Below are 12,585 nucleotides of genomic sequence, written 5' to 3'. Positions count from 1 at the left end.
CCCATCCCTGTGGCCCATGTCTCCCGACTTACGCTGCAAGCTCTCGGACACCCGGACAGCCAGCTCATTGTAATCCAGACCTCCGGCAAGGCCATTCCCGAACAGTCCGCCTTCGCCGCCATACATGCCACCTCCTGTCCCGTAGCCCTGGCCCAGGCGAAGGTCTGCGCCAAAGCCTCCCCCTTCACCCAGGGAGCCTCCGCTGGACCCCCCTGTGCCCATGGAAGAGCTGTAGGACGTGTCCCGGCTGACAGACGAGCTCTGGGAGGAGCTGCTGCTCCGGCTGTAGGAGCCGTCCATGGACCCCAGACGGCTGTCTCCGGGCGGTCCCTGGGGCCCAGGAGGGCCTGGGGGGCCCACGATGAAGCTACGCACATCAGGACCTATGGAGGGGAAGCTGCATGAGTGGGAGCTCAGGTCTGGGTGGAGAGGAAGAAGTGGGAGTTAAGGGGTCTCAGGGTCTCCACACTCCTAAGCCAGATATGTAATGAACTTCAGGGCACTTGTCCATGAGCAGGATTGCACTGGCTGGGAAGCCCCTGGGCTTTCCCTGGCTGGTGGCACTCACATACTGGTCTTGCAGGGTCCTTTGCCTTCTGCTCCCCTCCCAGAGAGGAGCAAGGCCGGGGAAAAGGGCCTATGAGCAACAGCCATGTTAGGGGCACCTACTTGTCAGGTAGCTAATCAGTTCACTCCGGAAGCTGTCAGTGTTCTCAGCCGCGTGGGTTGCCAGTGCTCCTGAGACACCCGGAGGCCCTCGAGGGCCTGGGGGGCCTGGAGGGCCCGGGGGGCCTGGGATGGAGGACAAGCCAGCAGCTGAGTGGGAGGCAAGAGAAAGAAAGATCAGAGATGGCCCTGTTGAGAACACTGAATTTCCCACCCAGGGCCCCAGGTGGTGCCTTCTTGCAGGGGAGGGGATGAGGAGGGAGCAGCTGACACCCAGAGCTCCCCCGGGAATGACTTTGTGAGCCCTGTTCAACCCAGGTCATGTCCCCTCTGCCTCTGAGAGTGGGAACCCCGCCTTGGCTCCTGATCACACTGGTGCCACACTCACTGGCTCGTGAGTTCTCTGAGGGCCGCATCTGGGCGCACTGTCTCTCCCCCCACTGTTGTTGGGCTCAAAGCACCTCAGAGCTCGCACATCCCTCCCCAGGGTCCCAGGGCCCAGCCCTGTTCAAGCAGCAGGAGGCCGGGGAACAGGTAAACCGATTTGACGCCACAGCCGCCCTTACTAAAACCCTGGCGCTCTCAAGCCCGGGCTGCAGTCCTCTGCCCTCACCCCCACGCCCCGTGCCTTACTATGCAAGTAAGATGAGAGGTCCTCCATACTGATGCTGGACCACGCGTTGCCAGGGACCCCTGGGGGCCCCGGGGGGCCTGGGGGCCCAACGATGCCTCTGAATTCAGATCCTGACATAGCAAGGAAAAGCAGGGAGTTGGTTGTGTCCGGGACGAGGGGATCTGCCTTCAATCTCAAATCACTTGCACGGGTGTTCCCTGCTCAGCCTTACCTTGGAGCAAGGAGAGGAGGTCCTCATAGGATGTTCCTGGCAAGCCAGGGGGCCCTGGGGGGCCAGGAAGACCAATGCTGATTCCAGAACCTGAGGAACAAAATCTCGAATTGTGATAGATTTAGACCAGATAGGGAAAGGCAGCGGGAAACTGCCCGGAAGAGGAAGCCAGACAGAAGCAATGCGAATGGAAGTGGGGGCAAGAAGGGGAAAAGAGGCAGCAGGAAAGGACCGGCAGAAGGGAACAGACAATCCTGGGTAACCGCGCCAAGGAGTGGGGGCCGCGGGTCCTGGGAAAAGCAGAGGTCCAAAAAGGGCCCACACCCTTCATCCTGCTGGGTGTGCTTGTATGTACAGAGTGGAGTCTGTGTACGTGTGTATTGTGTGTGTGTGTGAAGTGTGTGTACAGAGCAGTGTGTGTGTTGTGTGTAGAGAAGCATGCATGTGTGTATAGAGAAGTGTGTGAGTTGTGTATGTAGAGACGTGTGTATAGAGGTGTGCATGTGTGTATAGAGTGCATAGAGAAGTGTGCATGTGTTTTGTCTGTACAAATGTGTGTGTGAGGAAGTGTGTATGTGTGAGTGTGTGTATAGGGAAGTGTGTTTGAGGTGTGTGCTAGTTCTGTGCAGGATGGTGCGTAAGACATTCTGGCTTCCCTGGCCCGGCTTCTTGACCTGCTCTGGGGCCATGGGTTTGAATAGCTCTGCAGGCAGCTCACCCCTTCTGGGTCTGGTGGAGCCTGGCAGGAGAGGGTCTGTGGGCCGTTTGGGGAGGTTCAGCCCCCATGTCCTCATCCCGGGCCCTCCTGACCACCCTCGCCTGCACTCGGTGAGTGACAGACACTCACTCGACATGTAGCTGAGGATGCGAGTGCTCAGCTCTGCGTAGTCCAAAGACTGGAGGGACCAATCTCCACCGGCTCCTGGTGGCCCTGGGGGACCTCGGGGGCCCATGAGGTACTGACGTAGATACTGACGCACGTCATCCCCTGAAAAGACAAGGGTGCATTAGCATGGATCCGCCCAGACTCCGGGACAGCCACAGCCTGGTCTCCCCACACAGACTGGCTGGTGAGTGACATGTGTGGCTCTAGTTCTCAGGCCCACAGGGGATCCAGCCATCTCATCGGTCTCTGGAGGGGCGCCTGCCTGGTTGGCTGACACTGGGCGGGTTCCAGTCAGTGGCTGGGAGCAGCCAGGGAGTGGCTCCTTGCCCTGAAGGACTCCCTCCCCTGTGCAGCCCTCAGGAAGCTCCGAGGGACAAGGTGAGCCTGACAAGGGCAGTTGGGGGAAGGCAAACGGGCCGCTGCCAGCCCGCTGTGGGAGACTCACGCTGTAGTGCAGCCAAGATGTCTTCGGAAGTGACGGAGGAGCTGATGCTGTGCCCTGAAGCTGTCAGGAGGGAAACCCGGGTTACCTGCCTATTGCACTGAAGCAACCCCCCGTTGCCCCAGAGTCACAAAGACCTGGGGGACTGGCTGCTTCCATTCAGGGAGATGAATGAAAGGAGCGTTAGGAAGCTATTTTTAAAGCATGAAAATGTCAAGGGTTATTTTTGCTTTTGTTTGATAAGAAATGAGTGTGTTTTTGGAAGCACTCTTTAGTCTACGTCCTCAGAGACCTTGCCAGCCCAAAGGATCCCACTACCCTTATCTAGGACGCATTTGTCCCACACTAAACATGCCTCTGCAGTGTGTCCCTTCATCTGAGCAAGCCCTTTTTGAGGCCCGATTACCAGGAGTTCAGACTTGAACATCACACTGAGAAGAAGGAAAAGCCAATAGCAAACAAAGAGACGAGGTTCCAGGAACAAAAGTGCAGCCTGGGCAGAAGGGCCATTTCGGCTGCAGGAGAGGCTTACTCTGTAGGTAGCTCACGACGAGGCTTGCCAGCTCTGCGTAGTTGAAAGTCTCACCCCCGATGGTGGTGACAGGCCCGGGAGGACCAGGAGGGCCTGGGGGACCCTGAACTCCAGAGAGATAAGACCTAACACTGTCACCTGCCAACAGAAATAAAGCAAGGTCAAGCCTGTCCCCAAGTGGGCATGTCCTCCTCATGGAGGGGACCTGAAGTACTTGATGAAGCGCCTGCCCCGACCCCACACAGGCCCAAGGCAGGGCCAGCAGGGGGGCCTAGATGTCTTGTTACGGATGGGGAAAGCAACGCTGGGTCAGGAAGTACTGGAGGGCTGTGGACCAACAAGAAGACTCTAGTCAGCCACCATTGGACAAAGTTCTGGTGCCCACATTTGTGGGAATCACACATGTCCGTGAGGAGCACAGGAATGGGGTCGGGAGAGTGTACACATGAGAGTGTGTAGCTGCGTATGCATGTGGACAAGTGTGTGGGTGTGTGAGTCTCCACTGGGCCGAGGCTGAAGTCATCCGTGCGGGCAGCTGGAAGGCAGGAGCTCACAGACCTGCTGTCTCGGCTCCAGGGGAGGAAGACCTGGGCCTGGCCCTACAGACACTGACCCCCAGCACAGATGTGTACACGCACAGACGTGCACACACACAGCCCGCCGGACCCCACACTCACTCTGCATGTACTCGGAGATGTACTGCTGAATCTCCAGGCCCGAGCTGCTGATGGAGCCCGGACGCCCAGGGGGCCCTGGTGGGCCCGGCGGGCCCGGCACGAACATGGTGCTGGACGATGATCCCCCTGGAAGAAAGGAAGGCCTCTGAGCAGTTTCTCCTCCCTAGGGTCCAAACGAGGGGCCCAGGCACTGCTCCCACGGCCTGGGGATGGGGGTCTTCCTCAGTGGAACAAAGTGGCAAAGAGAAGGGGCCCTTCCAAAAGAGGACAGGAGTGCCTATAGCAGCTGCTGTCTGCAAGGGGCACAGAGATGGGAGCTCTCCAGGCCAGACCCCCCTCCCCTCCTTCGGCAGCTGGCTCACTGCCCTGGGTCTCCCTCATCTCTGCACCTCCCCCCGCGCCACCCCCCAGCCCCGGCTCCCAGGGCCTGCTCCGTCTCCACCTTCTGTCACGGGCAGTTTTAGTCATCTTTACATGTGGGGGTTCTTCCCTCCTGCCCCCACTAACATGGAAACTCCTTAAGGCCCCTCAGAGATCCTAGCATGTGGAAAGTACCTAATCAACACTGAATCATGGAGAAATGGATGAATAAGTGAATGAATCCTTGTTCTCATTAGCATGATCAGACTTGCTTGAAGAAGGGGAGAGGAACTTTGGTCACCTATGGTACTTACCTTGAGAGGAACCACTAGGAAGGCCAGGGAGTCCGGGATCACCTGGAATCCAAAACGAGAAGCGCTGTTCGCTTATCTGCACGCGGCTCAACAGTGGCTTCCTGTCTCTGTCTCTGCAGTGACATCACGAGCTCCCTTTGGGCAGGGTTGTCCCTGCATCCCCGCCCCTTCCTCCCTCCAGCTGCTCCTCTCTTCCCTCTCCCCCACAGGCCTTAGCACCAATAAGTGCATGTTGCTCTTAGGCTTTGGGAGCCAGCATTACTCCTCCTCCTCACTGCCTTCATGGCCACTCTCTCACTGACCTCTGTCACCTTTAGGGCCTTGGGGACCAGGTGGGCCTGGAGGGCCGGTGAAGAAGTTCTCTGCAGAGGAAAGAAATAGTTTTGAGTGTGGACACAATGATTCTGTGAGGGAGTAGCACCTAACACAGCATTCGTCACACTGCAGATTCTTGATCAATATTCATCAAGTGGTTGGTTATATAATGAGTGAATAGATAGACGTAGATAGGTGGATGCTTGGAGGGAGGGATGGAGGGAGGATAACTGGTTAGATGAATGGCTAAATGGATGGATGGGTGGGTGGGTACATGGAGGGTTCGACGAACGAATGGTTGGATAAATGAACAGATGGATGGATGGATGAGCTTTCCACAAGGGGGTAGTTCTGGGCTACTTGCTCTAAAGCTATTGCCATGTTTCTGTGTTGCCCTGTCAGCACTCATTTCATGCCCGTGTGCCCTGCCTGCTCCATGAGAGCCGGCCTCCCCACGGACAGGAGCCCGGCGCCCCAGTCAGCCCAGCCCTCCCCGAGGGCAGAGCTGGCTCCCTCCCTCAGGCTAGGGCATCGGGTGGCTGGGTTAGCATCATTTACCCTCTGTACACGCAGCAGGTGGCATGGAGCTTATGTGACCACGCTCTGGGGGAAAGTGAGGGGGAAGCAAGGTAGTAGGTCAGGAAGACCAAATGCCTGTGACCACAGAAGGTACTGGGGAGAGGGCGGAGGTGGAGGACAGGTGTGGCTTGATTCCACAACATTACCTGAGCTGGCCTGGAGAGATCCTGGTGGGCCTGGTGGGCCCGGCAAGCCTTTCCCTAGAGAAGAGAACCCACAAGATTAATTAATGCCAAGGGCTGGGCCAAGAGCCCTCTGCCCAGGAGAAGTGGTGGGAAAGCCCTTCCCTAAGAGCCCGCCCAGAAGAAGCCTGAGCTCTGGACCCACTGTCTCGTGTCCCCCCAACCCCGGCTGGGCCTTGGGGCCGTGGTGGACCTGAAGTGGAAGGTCCTGCAGAAGAGAGTGAGGGAGGAGTAACGCCAAACCTTGGAGCAGGACCTGGTTTCCTTACTAAGTCCTTGAGTCTCCTGTGCCCCACAGTTCCCCTCCTTCCAAAGATCCCTGAGATGCTCACCTGGTGGCCCAGGTGGTCCAGGTGGACCTGGAGGACCTCGTAAATCAACACCCTCTGTAGAGAGAAGAAAACAGAAATGAGCAAAAGCTGACATGGGGCTGCTTTCCGCCACCTTCTCCCTTTGCTGAGATCCTCAGTGCCAAGCACCACAGGCTGTACTTACACCCCACACATCAGGCCCTGGGTCATGTCATGACCCTCAAGCACCCCGTCTGCTAGGAGTGCCCTTGCTCAGAGGCAGGGCAGGGCTAAAGTCAAACTCCCCGAGAGCTAATACGGGTGTGTTGAGTGATGGGTAAGAACATGGCTTCAGTGTCAGAGAGCCTGAGTTCAAATCCCTGCTCCACCACCTCTGGCTGATGACTTTGGCCAGTTCTCAACCTTTGTCAGCAACAGCTTCCTCCTCTGTAAACCAGAGGCATAAGACCTGTGTCACAGGGGCCTTGTGAAGACTCAGTGAGATGCCATGGCATCATGTCTGGCGCATGTGACCGCTGGACCAGGGCTGGCCAGGTGCTCAGGTAAAGACCCAGCATCCTCTCTGCCCAGGCTCTTTAAAGGACAAGGATCCGGGAATCCGTCCTCCCTGGTCGAGCCTGAGGCTGAGAACCCACAGACCCTTGTCACTGCTCCCAGCAGGTGGGGCAGGCAGTCCTCTTGCCAGTGACAGTAACAGTGTCTGGGTCCCCCGGTCCCCCTGGAGTCCGAGAACCTCTCTGACAGCTGCCCCGTCCCCAGTGAACCACCCCCTGCAGCTGAAAAAGCCCTTGCTGTTTGGTCTCAGCTGGCACTGTATTGCAGAGGAACTGGCCATCCTCACCCACATCTGGGGCTCCGGATGACTCACCGGTGTAGTTACCACAGGCCCCGGGGCGTTGACCTCTCCCACTCCCACCCGTCCATCACCTGCCCTGGAGAACATGGGGCACTCACGAGCAGAGAGGATCTCGGAGATGGAGGTGCTGCTGACCAACGATTCCCCAGCGAGCCCTCGCTCCCCTCGCGGGCCTGTGGGGAGACACGGAGTTAGAGTGGATGCCCCAGCAGCCCAGGTGCCTGGGGCATGGCAGGCCAGAGAGTGACTGCAAACTTTCCTGCTGGGGAGACTCACCCCAGGAGGATCGCTTGGGCTTTCCCTAAACCTGACTGGTTGTTTTTTGTTTTTTTGTATTTGGCTAGATCTCCAAGTGGTGGCACAATTATTAGGGTCTGGTCACAAGAGGCCTGAGACCTGTGAACATAGCTGAGCTTGATCTTGACCCAGTGGCCACAGAGCTTCAATCCCCCATCTGGTGGACCCCTGCTTTCTCAGAGACAAGGAAGGGGGTGAGAACAGGTGTCTCCTCTTGCAGCTGAGGCTTCACAAAGCCCTTGATGCAGAACTGTCACCCCCTCCCCACTCCCAACACCCCAAAGGTACATCTCTCCCTTCATTTACAGACTGGGGCCCAAGTCCCGCCCCAGAAGGAAGCCCTCCTGACTGAGGCCACAGTTGTGCGTCCTTTCAGGCATGACATACCTTGCTGTCCTGGGAGACCAGCTGGGCCGATGGGGCCTGGAAATGGGGTTGGGGAAGAAAGGGCTTTGTCACATCTCTAGGGTCACAGTTCTAGAAAGTGCCGAGGGAAATGCAAGTCCAGGACGCACACGTAGCTTCCTCGTGAGCCACGGAACAGTAGCCCAGAGGTCAGCTTGCTCACTGGAGAGCAGTGCGCAGTTGGAGGCCAGCCTGCAGGCCCATTCAGGCGACGGTTCCCCTGCCAGGTGCGGGGCCCCTGGGAGGGGCCCGACTGGCCTCTCGGACGTGGCCCTTCAATGACGAGGGACTTCTGAACACTCCCATTGTCCCCGACTCACTAGCGCTTATCAGGAAGGGCTGGTCCGCACTCGCAGTGGTCATGCTAAACCATGTGTTTCATTCACATGTGAACATTTTTTAATAATTAAAGAATAGACACAGTTGACTCTTGAACAACATGGGGGTTAGGGGCTCTGACCCTCTGTGTAGTTGAAAATTTGCGTATAACTTTTGACTTTCCAAAAACCTATACTAAGAGCCTGCTGTTGACTGGAAGCCTTACCAGTAACAGTCAATTAACACATACTTTATATGTCATATGTATTCTACACTATATTCATACAATAAAGCAAGCTAGAGGAAAGAAAATGTTATTAAGAAAAGCTCAAGGTTTGTTTGTGAGTTTTTTCAGGTGGCCACAAATCTCCCCAAAAAGGTCCAATACATTCATTGGGAAATGTTGCGTAGACGTAACATTTGAACCTGCGCTGTTCAAACCCATCTGGGCAGCAAAATAAGGCCTTTTGGAAAAACAGGGGAAAAGTATCACCCATAATTCTTTAACTTGTAACATTTTATTTCTTATCAGCACTTCTTGCATCTTGTAAAAATATTGTTGTAACCACAGAGCACACTTAATGAGCATTCTGCTCTTTTAAATAACATTATTATCTACTAACAACTTTCTTTTAAGTCCTCATATCTTTGTAACAATTTCATTTTTGTTGGACAATTTGGGGATATTTTCTTCAAATAGATCCCCAGCATTTTTGTTGCCCTGGACGCCTGTTATCCAGTTGTTTTCCAAGAGGAAAAGACTGAGAAGCCAAGGGCTCTAACCAGTCAAACACTGGCTCTGGAGGCAGAAGGGCTTGGGCCGAATCCTGGCTCTGCTGCGTCTTTGCTGAGCCTCCTGGGGCGAGTCATTTACAAGCTGGAGCCCCTCACAGTGCTGTGGGGCCCGAGAAGCGGAGGAGCGAGGCCTGTGCAGGGCTGCCTGGGAGTGGGCTTACTCTCCCTGCCCCCACCCCTCAGGTCCTGCCCTGGGTTTCAGGATTTGAGCCAACACTGGCCTAGTCAAATGCAACCTAGGCCTGCCGCTGATTTGGGAGCAAAGCAAGAAAACAGACTGACCTGGGATACCTGGAGGTCCCGGGGGTCCCATGGGTCCAGGAGGTCCTGGAGGACCCGGGACAGTGAGAGTCGATGACCCCTCTGAAAAATGAAGACACACGGAGCACTGAACCCCACTCTTCTGGCTCAGAGGCACTGGGACCTCAGCCCAGGCCGAGTCAGCGCCTCTTGCTCTCGTTGCTTCAAAACTGCCCCCCCCAACCTTGCTGCCAACGCGAAGAGCCCCGCACTGCGTCCTGCCCACAGCACCGTGTCCATGGGTCGGTGCTTCCCGAGGGTGTGAAGGCAGAGCCAGGGCAGATGCCCGGGACTGAGAGCACACAGCACAGGGCCTGCCTACCTGCAGTGATGATCTTGCCTGCAGCTCCTGGTTCACCTGGAGGGGAGGAAAAGGAGAGTGGTTGTTCCCAGGATCAATTAGTGGCCCAGTAAGTTGTTTCCGAGGCTTCTGATTACATTTGAGACCCACTCCTGGGCCTCTAACCTGCAGGCTAACGGCATTTTAATGAACTCAGGGGTGCGTTCGGGATGCATTAAGCACCAGTCTCTGCACTGGAGACCCTGGAGGCTGGAGCATCAATCTTCTTGGCTCACATTAGCTTTGGGAAGAAGCTGGGACTCCCCGAAGGTGAATGTCAAAGCGTTTGCCTTCCGGTGGGGCCAGGGTGAGGCTGACTAGAGACTCGTTCCCACTCCAACACTCCCACAGCCGGTGGCTTGGGATCTTCCTGGGGACAGGCTCAGGTGGGAGAAGTACTAAGAGGTCAGAGGGCAGCGGCATGAGCCCCTGTCAGGGCAAGTGGAGGGCTGGTCTCCGCTTCTCATCCACCAGCCCCTGGTGGTCAAGGTCAAAGGAGAAAGTACTTGAGTGCAGCCTGGTATTAGGTAAAATGTCCACCTTTTGTGCACTTTGTCCCGGGAGGGCCCCAAGTCCCTGTGGACAGGGAGTCACGGGCCCTGGGAGGGCAGGGTGCCAGGTGTTCTTGGGAATCTCTAAACCTGCACATCTCGCTAGAGGTGCCAGCGATCTACCACCTGTGGGCCCAGAGTTCTGTCTGCGATGTGTGAACTCAGTTGTTATTCTGAATTACATTCACTTGTCCTAAAAGAACACCTTGGCCTGACCAGTCATTGGAAATAGTCTTTAAAAAGTATTAATTTTGTTCCTCGGGTCCTCACAAGGTGACAGTGGCTGGTCACGATAGAGCATGGCTGCACCGCCCGTCAGAGTTCAAGGATGTGCGGTCGCAGGGGCGGGAGGAGGAAGACTGTCCCTGAGCACGGTTACCCCTGGACTGGTCAGGGTTGGGGCCTGATGGTGCGGAACTGGAGAGTTCCATCTACACATGGGGTTCACTTGGCTGGCTCCTGTCAACCTGATGAGGGTTGGTGCCTCCCAGCAGCCTCTTGGACTCTTCTCACTGCCTGCATTAAAGCCCCCATGTGACTGATAAGGAAGGTGGTTCCTGGCCCGGGAGAGCCACGTCACAGGGCACCAAGCTTAAGCGAGGGGGTTGAGCACTAGTGGGAGGTCAGGGGATGGAAGAGCTTCTGGGGGCAGGAGCAGCAGCCTCCAGCTCCTCCTCCAATAACAACGGCCTGGAGGCCTGCAGGCACCACGGTGAGGCTCCAGGGAGGTGTGAGGGGCAGGGTTCAGGGCTTAGCACTGATCCGACTCCCCAGCCTCCAGCCTTCCACTGAAGCCACTAGATGCCACTGTTGATCCAGGCTCTGCCCAGAGGGGGGCTTCCCTCCAGCCAATCCTTCCCTTCCCTCAAAAAAAAAAAAATGACTTGTGAAATGAAAGAAAATGAAATTTGGAAAATCACTTACCTTTAGTCCCTGGTTGGCCGGGGTTTCCAGGAAGTCCTGACATGATTGAAAACAGGGCAGTCAGGACAATTCCAGCCCAGCAAGTCCAGACACCCTCTGATAGTGACTAACGCTCTTCCCTGTCACCCAGCAGAGCCACTATCACTGGTGGCAACCTGGAGACCTGCCTGGCTTTGCCTTCTGCTCTAGTGGAGGTACCTCTAGGGGAGCCTCTTGCTCTGAGCCCTTTTGCTTCTCTGGGAAACAGGGCAACAGTGGGGCTTGAGGGAGACAGAGGCCCAGGGACTCAGCTTTAGGGGATCCCTGCCCTCCAGCCTGCAAAGCTGCTGCTACCCCCATCTGACCCTGCAGAGTTGGGGGGTAGTGGTGGGCTTCCTGCAGCTGACGCTTTTGTCTGCTCAACTCCACCAGGGAGCCCCTGCAGGGGTCCCTGTGCCCTCGTCTCGGGTGGGGGGGGGAATATGCTGCTCGACTTCATTGTACCTCTTTGCTTAGTTTGCTTTAGTAGTTGGGGCCGGGTGAGGCGACAGTGCACACAGGCCCAACCACATGACAGACTCTGACCCCTGGGCTGTCCCAGAGAACCTGGGCCCCTCGGCGTGAGGCAAGCCCCCACTCCCTCCCACGCCGATGGGGCCGGGGGCCACTGTGGGGCCAGGGCAGCTCCTGCACCCTGGGCCGAGGGGAGCAGGGCTCAGGCGGGCAGAACTGGCACAGGAGCTAACTTCATTTCTACCAGAATGGCTTTCTAGGTTGTTCTGTGCATGTTTTTCCTTCCTTAAACTTCTCAAGACTCACAGTAAAAGGATCCAAACCCATGTCTGCTGGGAGATTGAGAGGAGGGGATGAGGAAACTCAAGGTGATTGGAGGACAGGCATTTGCGGAGTGCTGGGAGGCTGGGAGGCTGGGATGGGGGGCTTTGCGGGTGGTGTTTGGAAGTGGGGGTGACCCAGTGACTCACCTGGAGGTCCTGGGGGTCCTGTGAGGCCTACAGGAAACAAAACAGGAGAGGAGAGTTGAGGGGTTGAGAAGCCACACCCTCAGCTGCAGGAGCAGGTGGGATTGGTGTGGCAGGAGGACCAACTCGGAGTCTGGGACAGCCAGACTCCAGGGTCTTCCCAGCACTGGACCAAGAGCCGTTCCTGGACTTAGCAGTGAAGTGACCCACTGCTCCGTCGGGCGATGGTTCCTCGGCCTCTTGGGGTCACAGACCCTCTGGCACCTGAGAGCCATGAACCCAGAAAACTCACACCCTCACTGAGCCCTCAGGCTGCCCCCAAACTTCCTCCGTGGTGCTCCCCAACTGCGCACCCAACGAAGGAGCCAGGAGGACCCTGCTCATCCCTGCCCACCGAAGAAGGCCTCGCCCCTCCCAGCTTCCTTGGCGTGTCCTGATTTGTTTCTGCTGCAGCCCTGAGGATCTTGCTCCTGTTGGGCCTTCGATGGAGATGCTACCAATGGCCTCTCTCATCAGACTGGCGGGAATTAGTGAGGGTCCAGGCTCAGCCCGAGGGGAGGTTGACCAGAGGGGAGGCTCAGAGGAGCAGGGCATTGAAGTGGTGTTAAACTCTGCGGTTTTAAAGAAGAGTCCCTGCCCCTTTCTACAGCTCCTTGCTTTCAACCATTAAGCTCTTTCTTCCCAGTTGCCGGACGTGGGGACTCAGGAATCAGCACACTCTGCCCGTGCAC

At 56.7% G+C, this 12,585-nt stretch overlaps 1 protein-coding gene across 1 annotated transcript in view; it reads right to left on the bottom strand.

Annotated features, from left to right (window-relative positions):
- The window catches only part of COL17A1 (collagen type XVII alpha 1 chain), a 48,393-nt gene that overhangs the window by 2,249 nt on the left and 33,559 nt on the right, over nucleotides 1–12,585 (bottom strand). The window contains exons 32-49 of the mRNA XM_037063998.1: nucleotides 11,858–11,884; nucleotides 10,896–10,931; nucleotides 9,403–9,438; nucleotides 9,063–9,143; nucleotides 7,650–7,685; nucleotides 7,064–7,138; nucleotides 6,131–6,184; nucleotides 5,763–5,816; nucleotides 5,025–5,084; nucleotides 4,723–4,764; nucleotides 4,049–4,174; nucleotides 3,372–3,509; nucleotides 2,843–2,902; nucleotides 2,359–2,499; nucleotides 1,512–1,601; nucleotides 1,300–1,410; nucleotides 670–816; nucleotides 33–383 (exon numbers count right to left, since the gene is read on the bottom strand). Of these exons, the coding sequence (XP_036919893.1) occupies nucleotides 33–383; nucleotides 670–816; nucleotides 1,300–1,410; nucleotides 1,512–1,601; nucleotides 2,359–2,499; nucleotides 2,843–2,902; nucleotides 3,372–3,509; nucleotides 4,049–4,174; nucleotides 4,723–4,764; nucleotides 5,025–5,084; nucleotides 5,763–5,816; nucleotides 6,131–6,184; nucleotides 7,064–7,138; nucleotides 7,650–7,685; nucleotides 9,063–9,143; nucleotides 9,403–9,438; nucleotides 10,896–10,931; nucleotides 11,858–11,884 (1,665 nt within the window). The remainder of the gene's footprint in view (nucleotides 1–32; nucleotides 384–669; nucleotides 817–1,299; nucleotides 1,411–1,511; nucleotides 1,602–2,358; nucleotides 2,500–2,842; nucleotides 2,903–3,371; nucleotides 3,510–4,048; nucleotides 4,175–4,722; nucleotides 4,765–5,024; nucleotides 5,085–5,762; nucleotides 5,817–6,130; nucleotides 6,185–7,063; nucleotides 7,139–7,649; nucleotides 7,686–9,062; nucleotides 9,144–9,402; nucleotides 9,439–10,895; nucleotides 10,932–11,857; nucleotides 11,885–12,585) is intronic.

This window comes from Sturnira hondurensis, unplaced genomic scaffold (assembly GCF_014824575.4).
Source record: "Sturnira hondurensis isolate 20B ecotype Veracruz unplaced genomic scaffold, ASM1482457v3 Scaffold0014854, whole genome shotgun sequence".
Classification (NCBI taxonomy): Eukaryota; Metazoa; Chordata; class Mammalia; order Chiroptera; family Phyllostomidae; genus Sturnira; species Sturnira hondurensis.
Note: the sequence above shows the minus strand (reverse complement) of the source record. Positions and strands in the feature narration are given on the sequence as shown.